The sequence below is a fragment of the Salmo salar genome, chromosome 09 (assembly GCF_965601325.2).
Source record: "Salmo salar chromosome 09, fSalSal1, whole genome shotgun sequence".
NCBI lineage: Eukaryota > Metazoa > Chordata > Actinopteri > Salmoniformes > Salmonidae > Salmo > Salmo salar.
Genome location: NC_138299.1, coordinates 79,274,366 through 79,297,500, shown reverse-complemented (window position 1 = coordinate 79,297,500; position 23,135 = coordinate 79,274,366). Strand labels below are relative to the sequence as shown.

The window sequence follows — 23,135 nt, the reverse complement described above, 5'->3', positions numbered from 1 at the left end:
GATCCCTCAGGAGACCATCCGCCACCTCATCAGGAGCATGCCCAGGCGTTGTAGGGAGGTCATACAGGCACGTGGAGGCCACACACACTACTGAGCCTCATTTTGACTTGTTTTAAGGACATTACATCAAAGTTGGATCAGCCTGTAGTGTGGTTTTCCACTTTAATTTTGAGTGTGACTCCAAATCCAGACCTCCATGGGTTGATAAATTGGATTTCCATTGATTATTTTTGTGTGATTTTGTTGTCAGCACATTCAACTATGTAAAGAAAAAAGTATTTAATAAGATTATTTCATTCATTCAGATCTAGGATGTGTTATTTTAGTGTTCACTTTATTTTTTTGAGCAGTATATATATATATATATATATATATATATTTATATCCCCCCTCTCTCTCTCTCTCTCTCTCTCTCTCTCTCTCTCAGGAGGTAGAAGATCTTCGGGATGCGAGGAGGTTCCAGCTGAAGATAGCTGAGCTCCACTCTGTTACCAGGAAGCTGGAGGACAGAAACACCCTGCTGGCAGATGAGAGGAATGAACTGGTGAGTAACACACACCTGCAGAAAATAACTTGGTGGATAACGGAACATTCTATGGGAACAATGAAGGGATGTTATGGAAATATGCAGGTATGTGAAAATAACTTTCTCTTTCTCCTTCCATTTCTCTCGCTCTCTCCTTCCATCTCTCCCTTCATCTGTCAGTTGAAGCGGGTGCGTGAGTCAGAGAGTCAGATGAAGCCACTCTTAGATAAATATAAGAGGATGTCGAAGAAGAACAATGATCACCTGCAGACTCTGCAGCGCATGGAGGAGAAACTCAAGAACCTCAGCAGAGAGAACGCAGAGATGGTGAGGGAACCAGACATAACCTTCTTGGTCTACTTTGCTTTTCTCCTTTCCTTGTCTCATCTCCTTCATGACTAGGGGAGGACGTTGATAAGTGTAACAGAAGTATAGGCTATGATTTGATATTTATGAATGGATTAAGAGGAACCACATTGTAGGGACCATGTGAAATGGAGGTCATCTAAGGAAAGGGCAAGAGCCCTACAAGAGATGTTAGGCAGTATCTGTGTCCATCAGTATCTGTGTCCATCAGTATCTGTGTCCATCAGTATCTGTGTCCATCAGTATCTCTGTCCATCAGTTTCTCTGTCCATCAGTATCTGTGTCCATCAGTATCTGTGTCCATCAGTATCTGTGTCAATCAGTATCTCTGTCAATCAGTATCTGTGTCAATCAGTATCTGTGTCCATCAGTATCTGTGTCCATCAATATCTCTGTCAATCAGTATCTCTGTCAATCAGTATCTCTGTCAATCAGTATCTGTGTCCATCAGTATCTGTGTCAATCAGTATCTGTGTCACTCAGTATTTGCATTTCTCCTTGATTACAAAGCCTCACTGCACAATTTAAAGTTATGAGTCACGGTTAAGGAAATCCTGTGTCTCTCTCTCTCTCTCAATTAGAGGTCGACCGATTATGATTTTTCAACGCCGATACGTTAACGGGTGATTTTTATTATTATTATTATTATTATTTATTTGTAATAATGACAATTACAACAATACTGAATGAACACTTATTTTAACTTAATATAATACATCAATAAAATCAATTTAGCCTCAAATAAATAATGAAACATGTTCAATTTGGTTTAAATAATGCAAAACAAAGTGTTGGAGAAGAAAGTAAAAGTGCAATATGTGCCATGTAAAAAAGCTAACGTTTAAGTTCCTTGCTCAGAACATGAGAACATATGAAAGCTGGTGGTTCCTTTTAACATGAGTCTTCAATATTCCCAGGTAAGAAGTTTTAGGTTGTAGTTATTATAGGAATTATAGGACTATTTCTCTCTATACCATTTGTATTTCATATACCTTTGACTATTGGATGTTCTTATAGGCACTTTAGTCTTGCCAGTGTAACAATATAGCTTCCGTCCCTCTCCTCGCTCCTACCTGGGCTTGAACCAGGAACACATCGACAACAGCCACCCTCGAAGCAGCGTTACCCACGTAGAGGAAGGGGAAACAACTACTCCAAGTCTCGGAGCGAGTGACGTTTGAAACACTATGAGCGTGCACCCGGCTAACTAGCTAGCCATTTCACATCGGTTACACCAGCCTAATCTTGGGAGTTGACAGGCTTGAAGTCATAAACAGCTGGCAAAACAGCTGGCAAAACGCACGAAAGTGCTATTTTGAATGAATGCTTACGAGCCTGCTGCTGCCTACCACCGCTCAGTCAGACTGCTCTATCAAATCATAGACTTAATTATAACATAATAACACACAGAAATACAAGCCTTAGGTCATTAATATGGTAGAATCCGGAAACGATCATCTCGAAAACAAAACGTTATTCCTGTTACATTGCACAATCTTCAATGTTATGTCATAATTACGTAAAATTCTGGCAAATTAGTTCGCAACGAGCCAGGCGGCCCAAACTGTTGCATATACCCTGACTGCGTGCAATGAACGCAAAATGACACAATTTCACCTGGTTAATATTGCCTGCTAACCTGGATTTCTTTTAGCTAAATATGTAGGTTTAAAAATATATACTTCTGTGTATTGATTTTAAGAAAGGCATTGATGTTTATGGTTAGGAACAGTCGTGCAACGATTGTGCTTTTTTCGCAAATGCGCTTTTGTTAAATCATCCCCCGTTTGGCGAAGTCGGCTGTCTTTGTTATTAGGAAGAAATAGTCTTCACAGTTCGCAACGAGCCAGGCGGCCCAAACTGCTGCATGTACCCTGACTCTGTTTGCAAGAGAAGTGACACACTTTCCCTAGTTAAAAGAAATTCATGTTAGCAGGCAATATTAACTAAATATGCAGGTTTAAAAATATATACTTGTGTATTGATTTTAAGAAAGGCATTGATGTTTATGGTTGGAGCAACGTGTACCTAAGCGATTATATGCAACGCAGGACAGGCTAGATAAACTAGTAATATCATCAACCATGTGTAGTTAACTAGTGATTATGATTGACTGATTGTTTTTTATAAGATAAGTTTAATGCTAGCTAGCAACTTACCTTAGCTTCTTACTGCATTCGCGTAACCTCGTGGAGTGCAATGTAAAGCAGGTGGTTAGAGCGTTGGACTAGTTAACCGTAAGGTTGCAAGATTGAATCCCTGAGCTGACAAGGTAAAAATCTGTCGTTCTTCCCCTGAACAAGGCAGTTAACCCACCGTTCCTAGGCCGTCATTGAAAATAAGAATGTATTCTTAACTGACTTGCCTGGTTAAATAAAGGTCTAAAAAAAAAAATATATTTTAAAAAAATTTTAAAATAATAATCGGCCAAATCGGCGTCCAAAAATACCGATTTCCGATTGTTATGAAAACTTGAAATCGGCCCTAATTAATCGGCCATTCCGATTAATCGGTCGACCTCTACTCTCAATACTTCAATGCAATTCAAGGGGCTTTATTGGCATGGTGAAATGGATAAACCAAAGTGAAATAAACAATAAAGTCAACAGTAAATATTACACTCACAAGTTCCAAAATTTCAAATGTCATATGTCTATATACAGTGTTGTAATGATGTGCAAATAGATAAAGTAGAAAAGGGAAAATAAATAAGCATAAATATGGGTTGTATTTACAATGGTATTTGTTCTTCACTGGTTGCCCTTTTCTTGTGTCAACAGGTCACAAATCCTGCTGCTGAGATTGCACAGGGTGGTATTTCACCCAATAGATATGGGAGTTTATCAAAATTTGTGGGTCTGTGTAATCTGAGGGAAATATGTGTCTCTAATATGTTCATACATTGGGCAGGAGGTTAGGAAGTGCAGCTCAGTTTCCACCTCATTTTGTGGGCAGTGTGCACATAGCCTGTCTTTTCTTGAGAGCCAGGTGTGCCTACGGCGACCTTTCTCAATAGCAAGGCTATGCTCACTGAGTCTGTACATAGTCAAAGCTTTCCTTTTTTGGGGGGTCAGTCACAGTGGTCTGTTATTCTGCCACGGTGTACTCTCTGTTTAGGGCCAAATACAATTCTAGTTTGCTCAGTTTTTTTGTTAATTCATTCCAATGTGTCAAGTAATTATCTTTTTGTTTGCTCATGATTTGGTTGGGTCTAATTGTGTTGCTATCCTGGGGCTCTGTGGGGTGTGTTTGTGTTTGTGAACAGAGCACCAGGACCAGCTTGCTTAGGGGACTCTTCTCCAGGTTCATCCCTCTGTAGGTGATCGCTTTGTTATGGAAGGTTTGGGAATCGCTTCCTTTTAGGTGGTTGTAGAATTTAACGTCTCTTATCTGGATTTTGATAATTAGCGGGTATCGGCCTAATTCTGCTCTGCATGCATTATTTGGTGTTTTACGTTGTACACGGAGGAGATTGTTGCAGAATTCTGCATGCAGAAGTCTCAATTTGGTGTTTGTCCAGTTTTGTGAATTCTTCGTTGGTGAGTGGACCCCAGACCTCACAACCATAAAGGGCAATTGGTTCTATAACTGATTCAAGTATTTTTAGTCAGATCCTAATTGGTATGTGGAATTTTATGTTCCTTTTGATGGCATAGAAGGCCCTTCTTGCCTTGTCTCTCAGCTCATTCACAGCTTTGTGGAAGTTACCTGTGGCTCTGATGTTTAGGCCGAGGTATGTATAGTTTTTTGTATGCTCTAGGGCAACGGTGTCTAGATGGAATTTGTATTCGTGGTCCTGACAACTAGACCTTTTTTGGAACACCATTATTTTGGTCTTACTGAGATTTACTATCAGGGCTCGGGTCTGACAGAATCTGTGCAGAAGATCTAGGTGCTGCTGTAGGCCCTCCTTGGTTGGGGACAGAAGCACCAGATCATCAGCAGTAGACATTTGACTTCAGATTCTAGTAGGGTGAGGCTGGGTGTTGAATAGGGTGGGGCTTAAGCTGCATCCCTGTCTCAGCCCACGGCCCTGTGGAAAGAAATGTGTGTGTGGTTTTTGCCAATTTTAACCGTACATGTACATGGATTTTTTCCCCAAACACCACTTTCCATCAATTTGTATAGCAGACCCTCATGCCAAATTGAGTCAAAAGCTTTTTTGAAGTCAACGAAGCATCTCTCACTCTCTCTCTCTCCTGTCTCTCTTGACCTCACACTTGAGTCGCTGACCCCTGAGAATGTATCTCTCCTCACCTCCCTCTCTCTCTTTCCCACTTTCTCTCCCCCTTCTCCCTCCCCCCTCCCTCTCTCAGAAGGAGAATGTGCACTCTCGTTCCCAGCAGCCTCAGCCCCAGCAGCTGAAGAGGCCTACCTCACTGACAGACCTAAGTCAGGCCCACGAGGAACAGGAAGTAGAGTTCCTTAAGCTGCAGTTTGCCGAGCAACAAGGCATCATCGACGAGCTCACGCAGGTCAGGGAGACACTCTAACATCGACATTGCAGTTTACCTGATCTTTAAATCATCAGAACTTCCAAACAACAGGGCAATGACAGATCCTTATTGTAGTGATGAAATTAGTGAATATGGGCACCCGCCTAGCTCAAGGGTTCTTAAACAAATAGGCAGACATTTTCTTGTACTTTACTGCAGTACATTGAAACAGTGGATTAAAATGGCTGCCGTTAGGCTGAGTGTACTGTTGGGTAACATGTTGGTCCTGCCCTCCAGACCCTCTCGCCAGCCAGCCACTTACCACCCACTCTCTCTGCTCTAATCACTTTTAATCAGAGCCTGTTGCTAATTTACTCATTAGCACGGTGATGTTCTGCTGGCTCCTTGCTGCTGATCATAATTTTGGATCGCCCCAACATGTCCGGACCTGGGGGCAGATGTTGGATACACAATTCATTTTACCTTCTCTAACCCTGGTTGTTCCCATAAAGAATCCTACCCGTCTCACTTTTTACCGTGGCTGCATTTTGACGAGCCTAAATGAAATAGTATTCAGATTCTGTCCCCAGGATTCCACACACGGGACGATCGATGGCCTAGATTAGTACAATTAGTTTGTCAGGTTAAGGATCAGCCCCACATCAATCAGAGCCTTCTCATACAGAAACGATGCATGTTGTCTAAACTCAAAAGGCTAGAAATCCCAAGTTGCTCCTTTCTGCACAGGAACGTGACAGACTGATGCTCTGCAAAAAGAACCGAAGAAAACCCCTCAAGCTACCACCTAAAGTAAGACTACTACTCCCTCTACCATTCTGTGTGTTTGTGTGTGTTTTATAGTGTTTCTTTGTTGTGTTCTATGTCTCTTGTCACACACTGCTGGTCCAGCGGTGTTGTCAATAAGCAATAGACTCTTCTCATGATGCTGATGGGCTGGTTCTGTCTAATTGGGTCAGATGGGGCATGCGTGTGCATGCATAGGTTCCTAAGTGCGTGTGACTGTGTTTAATTGGGCTCAGATGGGGGAACAATGACACCTGTTTGGTAATCTCTTCCAAACTCAGTCAGAAGGAAAGGTAGATGAGGTGTTGATGATCAGGAGAGGATGAGCGGTCCTCGAGAGAGTTAGCAGAGTCGGTCATGTATGTTGCTAAGAGATTTAACACACTCCCTGCATCTATAACTGGAGCTGGTTACTGGGACTCTAACTGGGAATGGAACAGAACACACTTCCTGGGAGAGTCTGACTGGAATGGAAAAGTACAGTGCTGCTACCTCACAGGCCTGGTAACTATCTTAAAGAGGATTGGTGGATGCTAGTTAACACACCTCTGTGTCTGTCTGGTAAGTGGGTGACTGAGACAGCCCTGCCTCAGAGCTCAGTGCCAGAGGACAGTATAGTTCACCTTCGAGGATACTAGCTTTGTTGGGAGGTTTATAGTATAGCACCAGTATGTATGAGTATGTTTAGCTCGCCCTCTCCATCTCCTGCTTCATCTGTCTGTGTGTTATGGTCTGTCTCCATCTCCTGCTTCATCTGTCTGTGTGTTATGGTCTGTCTCCATCTCCTGCTTCATCTGTCTGTGTGTTATGGTCTGTCTCCATCTCCTGCTTCATCTGTCTGTGTTATGGTCTGTCTCCATCTCCTGCTTCATCTGTCTGTGTTATGGTCTGTCTCCATCTCCTGCTTCATCTGTCTGTGTGTTATGGTCTGTCTCCATCTCCTGCTTCATCTGTCTGTGTGTTGCTTCATCTGTCTTGGGTTGAGCGTGCAGAGATTAACACAGAGATAGGGAGGTTCTAGTCAGCAAACACGACTTTACTAGGCAATAAAATAAACATAACGGAATCAGGTAGGTTTGGCTCGGTCCTTCTTCTCAGCTTCTGCTCTGTCGGCCTCTCTGTTCTCCCCCGCGGTGTACCACAGTGCTTCTTTTATGTGGCCTCCACGGCTGGTTGGCACTTTCCCCTAATTACCTCTACTTGGAGCCATCCACGCAAGGGGGGCACAGTCAGTGATCAGGGTGACCTCCTCCCGAGGAGGTAATACTTGAGGGTGTCCAGTGCCCACTTCACGGTGAGGCACTCCTTCTCGACAATCGAGTACTTCTTCTCCCTCGGGAGGAGCTTCCTGCTGTGTCTGTCTGGACCAGGAGGTTTTTTGAGAAGTCCGGGGTGATGAGTACCTGGTGTGAACATAGCGCATCCTTTAGGGCCTGGAACACTGCCTCTGTGTCCTTTATCCATCGCACCGTCTGGGGTAGTCGTGTCTTCGTTAGGTCTGTGAGGGGAGAAGCTATTGCGGGCAAAGTTTGGTACAAATCGACTGTAGTAGTCAAATCAAATCAAATTAATTTATATAGCCCTTCGTACATCAGCTGATATCTCAAAGTGCTGTACAGAAACCCAGCCTAAAACCCCAAACAGCAAGCAATGCATGTGAATGAAGCACGGTGGCTAGGAAAAACTCCCTAGGAAAAACTCCCTAGAAAGGCCAAAAACCTAGGAAGAAACCTAGAGAGGAACCAGGCTATGAGGGGTGGCCAGTCCTCTTCTGGCTGTGCCGGGTGGATATTATAACAGAACATGGTCAAGATGTTAAATGTTCATAAATGACCAGCATGGTCAAATAATAATAATCATAGTAGTTGTCGAGGGTGCAACAAGCACGTCCGGTGAACAGGTCAGGGTTCCATAGCCGCAGGCAGAACAGTTGAAACTGGAGCAGCAGCACGGCCAGGTGGACTGGGGACAGCAAGGAGTCATCATGCCAGGTAGTCCTGAGGCATGGTCCTAGGGCTCAGGTCCTCCGAGAGAAAGAAAGAAAGAGAGAATTAGAGAGAGCATATTTAAATTCACACAGGACACCGGATAAGACAAGAGAAATACTCCAGATGTAACAGACTGACCCTAGCCCCCCGACACAAACTACTGCAGCATAAATACTGGAGGCTGAGACAGGAGGGGTCAGGAGACACTGTGGCCCCATCCGATGAAACCCCCGGACAGGGCCAAACAGGCAGGATATAACCCCACCCACTTTGCCAAAGCACAGCCCCCACACCACTAGAGGGATGTCTCCAACCACCAACTTACCGTCCTAAGACAAGGCCGAGTATAGCCCACAAAGATCTCCGCCACGGCACAACCCAAGGGGGGGGGGGGGGGGGGGGGGCGCCAACCCAGACAGGAAGACCACGTCAGTGACTCAGCCCACTCAAGTGACGCACCCCTCCCATGGACGGCATGGAAGAACACCAGTAAGCCAGTGACTCAGCCCCTGTAATAGGGTTAGAGGCAGAGAATCCCAGTGGAGAGAGGGGAACCGGCAAGGCAGAGACAGCAAGGGCGGTTCGTTGCTCCAGCCTTTCCGTTCACCTTCACACTCCTGGGCCAGACTATACTTAATCATAGGACCTACTGAAGAGATAAGTCTTCAGTAAAGACTTAAAGGACGACTGCTAACCCCAGGAATGACTTAATTCCTGCTAACCCCAGGAAGTCATTCCTGCTAACCCCAGGAATGACTTCACCTGCCTCTTGGTTCGGGGGACCGGCCATTTCCTAATGGCAGTGATTTTTTTTCTTTTTTCTTCTTGGGGCTTCACATTTCCCCACCCGATCTGATAGCCCAGGTACTCCACCTCGGCGTAGCCCAGCTTGCACTTGTGTGGGTTCGAGGTCAGCCCCGCATCCCTTAGCACATCCACCACTGCCTGTAACCTACAGAGATGGGACTCCCAACTGTCACTGTTCACAATTATGTCATCCAAATAAGCAGCAGCGTACTCACTGGGTGGGCACAGGACGCGGTCCATGAGTCACTGAAAGGTCGCTAGGGCCCCGTGGAGCCCAAAAGGAAGAACCCGGTAGTGGTATAACCCCCCTGGGATGGAGAAGGCTGTCTTCTCCCGGGAGGCCGCTGCCAGCAGCACCTGCCAGTACCCCTTCGTCAGGTCCAAGGTGCTGACGTATCTCTCCATCCCCAAGCGGTCAATCAGTTCATCCACCTGGAGCATGGGGTAGACGTCAAATTACTGACATCGTTCAGGCCCCCGAAGTCATTGCAAAAGCGGATGGTTCCGTCCGGTTTTGGTACCAGCACTAGGGCTAGACCACTCACTGTGGGACTCCTCCAGTACCCCCATCTCTAGCACTGTCGTCACTTCCCGTTGGACCGACCGCCCTCTCACATTTGAGTCCCTCATAATTCGCGGCCTGGTCGGCATTCAAATCGAAGTAGGGACTTGGGACTTCCCGGAGAGATAGGGTGCCAACAGTCTGGCCCACTTGGGCCATCTTTCCCTCTGCGTCGTCCTCTCGAAGGTGCACAAATACACCTCCACATTATCTTCCTCCATTAACTTAACCAGGAACTGATTCGGGCCAGACTCCTGAGCCGTCCCAGCGTTCAACTGGGCTACCTCCGCTACCAGTCTGAGGTTTTGTTGGTTCTGCTCCTCCAGCGCTTGCTCCTGGAGAGCCTGTTGCTTCTGCTGGCTGAGGATAATCTGAGCCACCAGTTCCTCCATGGTAATCTCCGTACGCTCGACCCGCACAGCACCCAAAGCTACTGAGATGCCCGCATTCTCCTCCATATGTGGTAAACCGTGGGGTGTTGGGTTGAGCGTGCAGAGATTAACACAGAGACAGGGAGGTTCTAGTCAGCAAACACGACTTTACTAGGCAATAAAATAAACATAACGGAATCAGGTAGGTTTGGCTCGGTCCTTCTTCTCAGCTTCTGCTCTGTCGGCCTCTCTGTTCTCCCCCGCGGTGTACCACAGTGCTTCTTTTATGTGGCCTCCACGGCTGGTTGGCACTTTCCCCTAATTACCTCTACTTGGAGCCATCCGTGTCGGGGTGCCCAGCCCGTGTACTCCCAGCAGAGGGAGGCAACGTCACAGCACCTACCTCTCCTCTATTACCAACCCCCGAGGTAGATACCACAGTCTGTGTTTCAAATAGTCTTCTCTCCTATTGCTTTTGTGTATGTGTGTGTGTAAATCAATATTTTACAGCTCATCACTCCCTTTTTCTTTCCCCTTCTCTCTCTCCTTCTCTCTCTCTCTCTCCATCCTCCTCCCTCCCCCACTCTATCCTTCTCCCTCGCTCCTCCTCCTCCCTCTCTCTCTATCTCTCCAGAGGCATGTTGTGGAGACATATTTTGGATTTGATGAGGAGTCTGTGGACTCTGAGACGTCGTCTCTGACCTCTTACAACACTGACCTCACAGACTTCACCCCTGCCACGCCCGAGGAGGACCTGGAGGACGTAAGTGTGTGTGTGCTGACCATGTCGCTACCCGGTCCTCTGTAGTTTAGTTGGTAGAGCATGGCTCTTGCAATGCCAGGATAGTGGGTTAAATTCCCTGGACCAACCATGCGTAAAATGTATACACGCATGACTGTAAGTCGCTTTGGATAAAAGCGTCTGCTATATGGCATGTTATGTATTGTATTCATTCCCCAGGGTGTCTCTCGTGAAGAGTCAGAGCTGCGCTTCAGACAGCTGACCAGAGAGTACCAGGCTCTCCAGCGGGCCTACGCCCTTCTACAGGAACAGACTGGGGGGTCACACGATGCTGAGAGAGAGGCCAGGGTGAGTAGCTTTAACCTTTAACCCCTACACCGTATAACCCCTAACACGTACCCTCCTACAGGACAGACTGGTGGAGTGGGGGGGCCGCACAACAGTGAGAGAGAGGCCAGGGTCAGTAGCTTTAACCTTTAACCCCTACAGCCTGCCCCTGATATCCCTCATTAGACTCCTGATGTGCCCATCACTGTCTCAAAACATGAGCTTTTGCCAAGAGGAGTACAAGAACAATGTTTTTCTATCTTAGCAGGTTGCAGGGTGTGCAGGTTAATGTTCTATCTTAACAGGCTGCAGGGTGTGCAGGTTAATGTTCTATCTTAGCAGGTTGCAGGGTGTGCAGGTTAATGTTCTATCTTAACAGGCTGCAGGGTGTGCAGGTTAATGGTCTATCTTAGCAGGCTGCAGGGTGTGCAGGTGAATGTTCTATCTTAGCAGGTTGCAGGGTGTGCAGGTTAATGTTCTATCTTAACAGGCTGCAGGGTGTGCAGGTTGATGTTCTATCTTAGCAGGCTGCAGGGTGTGCAGGTTAATGTTCAATCTTAACAGGCTGCAGGGTGTGCAGGTTGATGTTCTTCTATCTTAACAGGCTGCAGGGTGTGCAGGTTGATGTTCTATCTTAGCAGGCTGCAGGGTGTGCAGGTTAATGTTCTATCTTAGCAGGCTGCAGGGTGTGCAGGTTAATGTTCTATCTTAGCAGGCTGCAGGGTGTGCAGGTTAATGTTCTATCTTAGCAGGTTGCAGGGTGTGCAGGTTAATGTTCTATCTTAACAGGCTGCAGGGTGTGCAGGTTAATGTTCTATCTTAGCAGGCTGCAGGGTGTGCAGGTTAATGTTCTATCTTAACAGGCTGCAGGGTGTGCAGGTTAATGTTCTATCTTAGCAGGCTGCAGGGTGTGCAGGTTAATGTTCTATCTTAGCAGGCTGCAGGGTGTGCAGGTTAATGTTCTATCTTAGCAGGCTGCAGGGTGTGCAGGTTGATGTTCTATCTTAACAGGCTGCAGGGTGTGCAGGTTAATGTTCTATCTTAGCAGGCTGCAGGGTGTGCAGGTTAATGTTCTATCTTAGCAGGTTGCAGGGTGTGCAGGTTAATGTTCTATCTTAACAGGCTGCAGGGTGTGCAGGTTGATGTTCTATCTTAGCAGGCTGCAGGGTGTGCAGGTTAATGTTCTATCTTAGCAGGCTGCAGGGTGTGCAGGTTAATGTTCTATCTTAGCAGGTTGCAGGGTGTGCAGGTTAATGTTCTATCTTAGCAGGCTGCAGGGTGTGCAGGTTAATGTTCTATCTTAACAGGCTGCAGGGTGTGCAGGTTAATGTTCTTCTATCTTAGCAGGCTGCAGGGTGTGCAGGTTGATGTTCTATCTTAACAGGCTGCAGGGTGTGCAGGTTGATGTTCTATCTTAACAGGTTGCAGGGTGTGCAGGTTAATGTTCTATCTTAACAGGTTGCAGGGTGTGCAGGTTGATGTTCTATCTTAACAGGCTGCAGGGTGTGCAGGTTAATGTTCTATCTTAACAGGCTGCAGGGTGTGCAGGTTAATGTTCTATCTTAGCAGGCTGCAGGGTGTGCAGGTTAATGTTCTATCTTAGCAGGTTGCAGGGTGTGCAGGTTAATGTTCTATCTTAGCAGGCTGCAGGGTGTGCAGGTTAATGTTCTATCTTAGCAGGCTGCAGGGTGTGCAGGTTAATGTTCTATCTTAACAGGCTGCAGGGTGTGCAGGTTAATGTTCTATCTTAACAGGTTGCAGGGTGTGCAGGTTGATGTTCTTCTATCTTAACAGGCTGCAGGGTGTGCAGGTTAATGTTCTTCTATCTTAACAGGCTGCAGGGTGTGCAGGTTGATGTTCTATCTTAGCAGGCTGCAGGGTGTGCAGGTTAATGTTCTATCTTAGCAGGTTGCAGGGTGTGCAGGTTGATGTTCTATCTTAGCAGGTTGCAGGGTGTGCAGGTTGATGTTCTATCTTAACAGGTTGCAGGGTGTGCAGGTTGATGTTCTTCTATCTTAACAGGCTGCAGGGTGTGCAGGTTAATGTTCTTCTATCTTAACAGGCTGCAGGGTGTGCAGGTTAATGTTCTATATTAGCAGGCTGCAGGGTGTGCAGGTTAATGTTCTATCTTAGCAGGTTGCAGGGTGTGCAGGTTGATGTTCTATCTTAGCAGGTTGCAGGGTGTGCAGGTTAATGTTCTATCTTAGCAGGCTGCAGGGTGTGCAGGTTAATGTTCTATCTTAGCAGGCTGCAGGGTGTGCAGGTTAATGTTCTATCTTAGCAGGTTGCAGGGTGTGCAGGTTAATGTTCTATCTTAGCAGGCTGCAGGGTGTGCAGGTTAATGCTCTATCTTAGCAGGTTGCAGGGTGTGCAGGTTGATGTTCTATCTTAGCAGGCTGCAGGGTGTGCAGGTTAATGTTCTATCTTAGCAGGCTGCAGGGTGTGCAGGTTAATGTTCTATCTTAGCAGGCTGCAGGGTGTGCAGGTTAATGTTCTATCTTAGCAGGTTGCAGGGTGTGCAGGTTAATGTTCTATCTTAGCAGGCTGCAGGGTGTGCAGGTTAATGCTCTATCTTAGCAGGTTGCAGGGTGTGCAGGTTGATGTTCTATCTTAGCAGGCTGCAGGGTGTGCAGGTTAATGTTCTATCTTAGCAGGTTGCAGGGTGTGCAGGTTGATGTTCTATCTTAGCAGGCTGCAGGATGTGCAGGTTAATGTTCTATCTTAACAGGCTGCAGGATGTGCAGGTTGATGTTCTACCTTAACAGGCTGCAGGGAGTGCAGGCTTTTGTTCCAGCCCAGCACTAACTCACCTGATTGAACTGACTTGACTCTGGTCTCTGATTGGCTATTTTTGCCTTCCCCCAGAACCGTGAGCAGCTGCTGGCGGACCTGATTGGGTGCCAGGCGAAGATCGCCGACCTGGAGAAGGCATTGGCTGAGAGGGGGCAGGTAAAAGAGGAAAAGGGCGGGGAGAAGACTGGGAGGTCCCTGGCTGCTCCGCTCTCATTGGCCCTGCTGCTTGTGTGTCTTGGGGCTTTGCTTTTGGCCTGGCGCTACGGCTACGCCGACCGGATCTGCCGCAGGATCCTGTGATGTCATTCTGATGATGTCACAACTCTGCCCTGTGTGTGTGCTCCACTGTCGTTGACAGTATTTTAATGTATATGGTCTATTTTCTCTGGAAAAGATCATCAGGATTTATGTCCTCATGATCATGAGAAAACTAATTGAATGATTCGTCCTCATGCTAAACAAATCAGACAGTCATATCAAATTGTACCTAGCATTTACCAATATGACAAATATGAAGAAACAAGGTTAATGAAAATATATCTATACTGTATTGTCTTAATTCTGTCACATTATGTGGAAATCATCTTCAATCAGTTCCTCTGTAAAGATATATCAATTAGATTATTTCCTTGTATAAGTAATGATATTTGTAAAATCAGAGTGAAATCCATTTTGAGAAGTGTATATGGATTTTGGGGTCAAAACAAAACAAATGCACCATGATGCAAATCCCATAGATTGTTCAATCTTCTTTTTGATTGCTCAGCCTGATATCAATAGACTGAATAGATCTAATACCGAGCAGCGTTTCACAGAGGTCAGAACTCATAGCATCCTCCATCATTCTCTGGTACCTGTTGCATGCCTCACATTTACTGCATGTTGCCTGTTTGTGTCACTGTGGCATTGTTGCACTTTCTGTTGCACTGCTCTCACCTCTGGTGCCTCAATATTCCTGAATCTCTGTTCAGCATGCTGTTCAATGTACCAATGCAGATTTCTGAGCACATTTCTCTGTATTTCTGGTCATTCTGGTGGCGGACTTTCTCTCTGTTGCTTTTTGGCTCAATAAAACCATGTTACAGCAATATCTTGTGTGTTTAACTTGTGGTTGCAGGCATGTGTGCTCACTATTTGAATGCATTTTTTCACTTATTTTGGGCTTGTGGGTCTCAGTTCAGAAACGGACAGTTTGGGCTAGGACTCACCCGGTGTGGCTGAATCTCTTTGGGTTGAGGTGCTCATGCATGTACATTGTACAGTATCCCCTATGGGTACAGTATCCCCTATGGGTACAGTATCCCCTATGGGTACAGTATCCCCTATGGGTGGCAAGGTGCTCTTATCTCCCTTATCATTCTGTGTTGTGATACTTGAGTTTTTCTCTGAGGTGTGTGTGACCGTATGTTTCTCCAGGACTCTAAGTGGGTGGAGGAGAAGCAGTACCTCATCAGGACCAATCAGGAGCTCCACGACAAGGTAAGGTACCTCCTACGCCTCTGTCACTCAACACCGTCCTGTGAGCCATCTGGAAGGGAAGGACACTAGGATAGGGAGCGTTTGAGTGTATACTTTTATTAAATACATGGTTTATCTAATGTGGCGGGAAATACAAAAATGTGTGTGTGTAGATGTGTGTGTTACAGCAAGCTGAGTGGAAGCTGCAGGCGGCGGTGCAGGACACGAGGGACCAGAATGAGCTGCTGGAGTTCAGAGTGCTAGAGCTGGAAGTAAGAGAGTGCACCATCAAACTGTCCCCAGGGGGCGACACCGGTCTCCAGTCCCCACGCAAGACCTACATACAGTGACCAAAACACACACACACACACACAAGCGTGCTCGTAGCAGAGGAGGCTGGTGGGAGGAGCTATAGGAGGACGGGCTCATTGTAATGGAATATATGGAATGGCATCAAACACACGCAAAAAAAATGTGTTGGATTCCGTTACATAATTCCATTCCAGCCATTACAGTGAGCGCATCCTCCTATAGCTCCTCCCACCAGCCTCCTGTGGCGCTTAGTACAGCGTACACACGCGCGCACACAAACATACACACTACTGTGCCTCGACCCATTGTATGTACCTTGTATTCTGACCGCCTTACCATCCCCACTGAACTGGAAAAGTTTATTTTTTTAAATTGAAAGATGTACAAGAATGCTGTCTTTAGTGAGATGAATATAATTTTGAATGGAATAAAATGTGTTCAAGTTCACCATCCGCCCATCTTTGTTCATTTGTCTCCTCCTTGCATGTAGTTGTTCTTAAGTTTCTTTATGTTCATTAAAAAGGCAGTCGTATGCACAACATTCAAATCATCAGGCACACGTGTCCTAGATCTCTTGATTGTTATCCATAATAGAAGATTATCGACTGCATGGCTTTCCTCCTTTCAGGTTCTGCCTCCATCAACTGATGTAGGATATCTTTAATGAGCTCTTTCATATACTTTTTTAGAGTATCTTTCATAGTATCCTTTTTTCTATCAAACATGATGACTTCATTGGAGATACTAGATCACTTCAAGAAGGTATCAAAGAAACTCGTAATGCACACATAAGAATGGGTTGATTGGACCCAAAGAGCCACTCAGTCACTTAAACTCCTCCATTTGAACTCCCAGAGTATGTTTTAAAACCCTATTACTTTGGTTTGCGTTTTAAATCATGTTTCTCCACCTAACTCATTTGGACAGATCCTGAGCATGCTATCCTCATCATGTAAGTACTGTACATCATTAATTTCAGTTCCCAACCATGACCCATTCAGTTCAGTTTCGGACCCATTCAGTTCAGTTCCCAAACCTGACCCGTTCAGTTCCCAACCATGACCCATTCAGTTCAGTTCGCAACCCTGACCCGTTCAGTTCCCGACCCATTCAGTTCAGTTCCCAACCATGACCCATTCAGTTCAGTTTCCGACCCATTCAGTTCAGTTCCCAAACCTGACCCGTTCAGTTCCCAACCATGACCCATTCAGTTCAGTTCCCAACCCTGACCCGTTCAGTTCCCGACCCATTCAGTTCAGTTCCCAACCATGACCCATTCAGTTCAGTTCCGACCCATTCAGTTCAGTTCCCAACCATGACCCATTCAGTTCAGTTCCCGACCCATTCAGTTCAGTTCCCAACCCTGACCCATTCAGTTCAGTTCCTGACCCATTCAGTTCAGTTCCCAACCCTGACCCATTCAGTTCAGTTCCTGACCCATTCAGTTCAGTTCCCAACCCTGACCCATTCAGTTCAGTTCCCAACCCGTTCAGTTTCCGACCCATTCAGTTCAGTTCCCAAACCTGACCTGTTCAGTTCCCAACTCTAACCCATTCAGTTAATTTCCTGACCCATTCAGTTCCTGACCCATTCAGTTCCCGACCCATTCAGTTCAGTTCCCAACCCGTTCAGTTCAGTTTCCGACCCATTCAGTTCAGTTCCCAAACCTGACCTTTTCAGTTCCCAACCCTGACCCATTCAGTTCATTTCCCGACCCATTCAGTTCCTGACCCATTCAGTTCAGTTCCCAACCCTGACCCGTTCAGTTCCCAACCCTGACCCGTTCAGTTCCCAACCCTGACCCGTTCAGTTCCCAACCCTGAACCGTTCAGTTCCCAACCCTGACCCGTTCAGTTCAGTTCTCAACCCTGACCCGTTCTGTTCAGTTCCCGACCCATTCAGTTCAGTTCCCAACCCTGACCAGTTCAGTTCTCAACCCTGACCCGTTCCGTTCTCAACCCTGAGCCGTTCAGTTCAGTTCCCAACCCTGACCAGTTCAGTTCCTGACCCATTCAGTTCAGTTCCCAACCCTGACCAGTTCAGTTCTCAACCCTGACCCGTTCCGTTCGCAACCCTGACCCATTCAGTTCAGTTCCCAACCCTGACCCATTCACTATCAGTCTCACACACCAGTCTACCCAACCAGAATATTAGTTGTGACAGTACTGTCCCCTTTAGAGGGCTGGCTGTTGTGGTCTGTAAATTAGACTGGGAGGACTGTTTGTGAGTGTGTAGATGTGTGTGTGAATGAGGGCTGGGTTAACTCTACTTGTTGTCCATTAGGAGAGGGAACACAGGCTTCCAGCCATGGGATTCCACATGACTACGTTCCCAGAGAACAGCAACAGTGCTCTGCAGATCTTCTGTCACCAGGAGGGCATCAAGGTAACACAACCACACACATTCTCCCTCTCGCAGCGTATGTAAACTGGATGTGTAATCCCTCTTTAGGACGTGGTTATTCCAGATCTGATGAAGAAACTGGATATCCTGGGAGATAATGGGGTGAGTTTACACTCTCTCCACTGTTCCTAATACTCTCAATAAAATGATCTTACTAAAATTCACAATGCTATTTTCTCCCTCAATTTAAACCTTAATAAATACTTTTATCCCTCCCCGATCCTCTATTTCCATTTCCTGTCTCTTCTTCGTCTCCAGAACTTGCGTAACGAGGAGCAGATTGTTGTCATCCAGGCGGGGACGGTTCTGTCAATGTGTGAGAAGGTCAGTCTCTCCTCCTTCTCCAACAACACTGGAACATTGTTACATTGTGGGAGGCAACCCATCTGCCTCCTCTTCCTCCTTCTCCTCCTCTTCCTCCTCCTCCTCCTTCTCTATCTCCTCCTCTTCTTCATCCTCCTCTTCCTCCTCCTCCTCCTCCTCTATCTCCTCCTTCTCCTCTTCCTCCTTCTCTTTCTCCTCCTCCTCTTCCTCATCCTTCTCCTCTTCCTCCTTCTCGTCTTCCTCCTCCTTCTCATCTTCTTCCTCCTCTTTCTTCTTCTCTTCAACTATTCCTCCTCCTCTTTCTTATTTTCCTCTTCCACCTCCTTCTCCTCCTTCTCGTCTTTCTCCTCCTTTCCTTCTCCTTCTCCTCTTCCTCCTCCTCCTTATCTCTGAGCCTGCCTCTTACACCTACTGGTCCATTATCTACTGAGTATTTAACTGTACCGTATGTGTTGAGTGTCTCTCTCCCTCTGTCTGTCTCTCTCTCTCTCCCTCCCTCCATAGTGGTTAAAACAAATAGACGGCACAAAGGCAGCCTTGACCCAGAAGATGATTGACCTGGAGAATGAGACGGTGAGAGACCCCAAAAACATCTGACCAAGTATCAGTGGTTTTTCACTGTTTCTGACATGACGCAATTGTCATGGTGATGCAATGTGATTCCCCCGTGATGTGATTTCATATCCTGTGTTGTGCTGTGGCTGTTCCAGGACCAGTTCTGTAAGCAGAAGGGTTTCATGGAGGAGGAGCTGGACTACAGGAAGCAGGCCCTGGATCAGGCCTACATGGTACGAGGGTTACTCTACAGCTGTCTTCTGCTTGTAGGAACATGGGTGGTAGTCCTCAGTTGGTAGAGCATGGAACTTGAAGTTGCAATGCCAGGATGGTGGGTTAGATTCCCGGAAACACCTGTTTGTAAAACATATGCACGCATCACTGTAAGTCGCTTTGGTTAGAAGCGTCTGCTAAATGGCATATATTGTATTATAATTATATATTACAATAGTCATTATATTATCAAGATGTCATGCAATAGTTTCATAAAGTATATGTTTTAGACCTAGATCTAGACCTACTGTCAGTCCTCTAAATGATGTAAACCCATCAAACATCACTAACCCACAGACCAAACCCTGCTGTGTTGTCGGGATACTGCATCTTCTACCTCAATGAACCCGTGTTTGCACTGGGTACTAAAGGACAGAAAGAGACACACCCTACTGGCTGGGGAGAATGGCTGTGTATTAACTGTTCAGACACATCCTACTGGCTGGGGAGAATGGCTGTGTATTAACTGTTCAGACACATCCTACTGGCTGGGGAGAATGGCTGTGTATTAACTGTTCAGACACATCCTACTGGCTGGGGAGAATGGCTGTGTATTAACTGTTCAGACACATCCTACTGGCTGGGGAGAATGGCTGTGTATTAACTGTTCAGACACATCCTACTGGCTGGGGAGAATGGCTGTGTATTAACTGTTCAGACACATCCCTAACGATCCCGAGACAGGACGTGTAGTGATTCCCTCAGTGAAGTGTGTAATTGTAATGAGAAGGTGTATCAAGAGGAACTACACGTAGACTAGAGATGTGTGGATGTCCCCAGTACAGAGAAGAGGCATGAACAGCCTGTATGTTTTACATTCTTCCCCTCTCTAACTTGACAACAACAAGAGTATCTAGCACTCACCACCATTTACTCATTTGATTCAGTGTGTGTTTTTGTGTTTTTAGTTCCACTTTATACAGTGTCAATAGAAGCATGTATTTACATGGTCACTACACTGACATTATAAGCCGTAAACAGGCGTTAGAGTTGTAAGAACTATGTAACAAAGTGGACTTAGTACCTACACTGTAGTTACCATGAAATTACCATGAAAAACACACCATTGTAGTGACACTAGATATAAAGCGGAACAGTGTTTTCCATCGCGGCCATGATCACAGTGGCGTACCTGTGTATGTGGCTGTATGGCAGAGGATCGCAGAGCTGGAGGCTACTCTGTATAGTGCTCTGCAGCAGGAGCCGGGGGGCCGTGCGGTCGCAGAGTCTCTGTCGGACAGGCAGCGGGAGGAGCTGGGGCTAGCCGTGGACAAACTGCGGAGACAGATACTCAGGCAGAGCCGCCAGTATGACAGTCAGATCTTACAGGAGCGCATGGAGCTCCTACAGCATGCCCAGCAGGTAAGGAAAAGCCTTAACCTGCCGCCGCCACAGAGCAAAGATGCGGTATCCCTCCTGCTTGTGTGTGTGTGTTTGTGTTTCCTTGTATTTTGTGTATTCCACCAAACCTCAACATTTCACAGAAGTCCTATCCTTATTCTATTAGTCTTTATGCTCCTAACCTCAACATGACACTACTAACCTCAACATGACACTACTAACCTCAACACAACACTCCTAACCTCAACACGACACTCCTAACCTCAACATCGATCGACTCCTAACCTCAACACGACACTCCTAACCTCAACATGACGCTCCTAACCTCAACACGACACTCCTAACCTCAACACGACACTCCTAACCTCAACACGACACTCCTAACCTCAACACGACACTCCTAACCTCAACACGGCACTCCTAACCTCAACATGACGCTCCTAACCTCAACACGACACTCCTAACCTCAACACGACACTCCTAACCTCAACACGACACTCCTAACCTCAACACGACACTCCTAACCTCAACATGACACTCCTAACCTCAACATGACACTCCTAACCTCAACACGACACTCCTAACCTCAACACTCCTTGCTTCAGAAACTAACCATCAACTGTCTAATCAATAACACAATAGGAGTTTACTAAAGACATCAATTATAATAGAACATTCTCCATAACCGACTCTTCATTGGTCTCTCCTCCACCAGCCCTGCTGGGTGCAATACAGGATCTCAACCTAATCCCGTCCCCCAAAAACAGCTATTTTCCAGGCCCTGCCTCTCCTCTGGCTGACTCAGCCTCCCGTGGTTATGATCTAAGCAGCTTTTAGGGTTCAGGTCAGCCACGAGAATGTGATCAGTGTGGTTCCAGTGTTTCTAGTGTTTCATACTTACCAGTGGACTGGTTTGCTTCCAGTGAAGGTTTTGGATTTCACGCTTGTCTGAGTCTGTCTCATACAGGGTTTAAAGGAGAGGAAAGGAGCAATGGAAGTGTGCATGTGTGTGTAGCCAGGACCAAAGGTCAGTCAACAAATCAGCTCATGTGGTCTGAACAAAGATTCACCATTGTTCCACTTGCTCGTTGTCATGACAGCATGATTTTTTTTTATTTGACGCTCTGCAACAGCTGCCATGGTAACATGGGAGTAGGGCAACTTCTGGGAATACATGTGGAAAGGGTTGTCACTTTCATTAGCAACTGTTTAACAACCACAACCATGTATTTGTTCTACTTGTAAACTATAATACAGAGCCTGTGGTCAGTAGGAGGTTGACCTCCTTAACCATATGTTCTGTGTTATTTGCCTTACAGAGAATAAGACAGTTGGAAGGTATGATTGACATGCAAAAGAGACAAGTCAAAGAAATTGAAGAAAAGGTATATATGTAATTTCGCTCTCTGCCTAAGAAACATCTATGTATGTGATGTGGGCACAGGTGGCTAGTGGAACCTAATTTGGGGAGGATGGGCTCATAGTAATGGCTGGAAGGAAACAAAATGAATGGTATCAAACACATGGAATGGTATCAAACACATGGTACCACTCTATTCACTTCATTCCAACTATTATTATAAGCCATCCTCCCTTCACCAGCCTCCTGTGGTTCTGGGTCATGTGAGCGGGCAGTAGGACTCTTCAGTTAGAATTCTGAACAGTAACGTGTCTTCTTCTCTCCTTTTTTTTAACATTCTTTAACATTATTATGATTTGTTTAGTTCTTCTTCCTCTTTTTGTTTTTCTCTCTAGCTTTTATTATTGGGCCTTAATGACACTGACACGGATCGACATCAGGTAATGGCACAGAGCTACGCAACCTCCCTAATACTGTGTAATAACATTGATGATGCTGACGATCATTTGTCTGTTTCCTCAGGTGCTAAGGCGCTCAGGTGGAGAGTGAGGAAGAAACACACGTTTGTTTTTTTAAAGCGTTTTTTAGATGGTTCACAAACCTTATGTCTTTTTTGATAAACATGCACTTTTAACCTGGGATGCAAAACATAACAAAACCATGACTTTGAAAAGTGAACAAATACCAGAGACATATAACGAGAGGTATATCAGTGTTTTTTTATAGAAAGGAAGCCTCGCCTACCATTTCTGGAAGTGGAACAATTAGCCAAACTCTAACGTGAGTTCTATAAAGCATAAACATTGTGACTGAAACACTGAAGCTGGTCAATAAGGACAACATTGATTGAGACAGTGCCTCAGATGAATTTAGAGACAGTGCCTCAGATGAATTTAGAGACAGTGCCTCAGATGAATTTAGAGACAGTGCCTCAGATGAATTTAGAGACAGTGCCTCAGATGAATTTAGAGACAGTGCCTCAGATGAATTTAGAGACAGTGCCTCAGATGAATTTAGAGACAGTGCCTCAGATGAATTTGGGAACCACACAACGAAAGAGTGCAATTGGAGAGGAGGGAGAAAGAGGAGGAGAGGAAGAAGAAGAAGAAGGGGGAAAGATGGGGAGGGGGAAAGAAAGCAGGAGGCCTTTCTAACACAGTCTAGCCAAGTCCTGGGCACTGGACATTCCCGGAAAGCTCAGCGCATGAGGGTCTCCATGGAAACGGCCGTCACGGCCACATTGATTGGGTAAGAAGTGAAAGCTCTGAGTAGGTTCCGCAGTAGAGAGACACCAGAGGACTGAGGGAACGGGAGGAGTCTAGTCTGTGAAAGACAACAAAGAATCTTCAGTAGGTAAGTTACTTTATATTATCACAGCACTGTATTT

The 23,135-nt window shown here is 46.0% G+C and overlaps 1 protein-coding gene across 1 annotated transcript in view; it reads left to right on the top strand.

Annotated features, from left to right (window-relative positions):
• Window positions 1-22,583, top strand: part of LOC106611901 (janus kinase and microtubule-interacting protein 1) — a 55,089-nt gene extending 32,506 nt beyond the window's left edge. Inside the window, exons 6-23 of the mRNA XM_014212557.3 lie at window positions 428-544; window positions 707-853; window positions 5,209-5,367; window positions 6,076-6,138; window positions 10,495-10,623; window positions 10,822-10,950; window positions 13,795-13,878; window positions 15,139-15,201; window positions 15,354-15,452; window positions 17,776-17,877; window positions 17,944-17,997; window positions 18,154-18,219; window positions 18,724-18,792; window positions 18,930-19,007; window positions 20,203-20,409; window positions 21,708-21,773; window positions 22,144-22,188; window positions 22,271-22,583. Coding sequence (XP_014068032.1) covers window positions 428-544; window positions 707-853; window positions 5,209-5,367; window positions 6,076-6,138; window positions 10,495-10,623; window positions 10,822-10,950; window positions 13,795-13,878; window positions 15,139-15,201; window positions 15,354-15,452; window positions 17,776-17,877; window positions 17,944-17,997; window positions 18,154-18,219; window positions 18,724-18,792; window positions 18,930-19,007; window positions 20,203-20,409; window positions 21,708-21,773; window positions 22,144-22,188; window positions 22,271-22,297 — 1,704 coding nt within the window. The 3' untranslated portion in view covers window positions 22,298-22,583. The remainder of the gene's footprint in view (window positions 1-427; window positions 545-706; window positions 854-5,208; window positions 5,368-6,075; window positions 6,139-10,494; window positions 10,624-10,821; window positions 10,951-13,794; window positions 13,879-15,138; window positions 15,202-15,353; window positions 15,453-17,775; window positions 17,878-17,943; window positions 17,998-18,153; window positions 18,220-18,723; window positions 18,793-18,929; window positions 19,008-20,202; window positions 20,410-21,707; window positions 21,774-22,143; window positions 22,189-22,270) is intronic.
• Window positions 22,584-23,135: the final 552 nt, after the last annotated feature.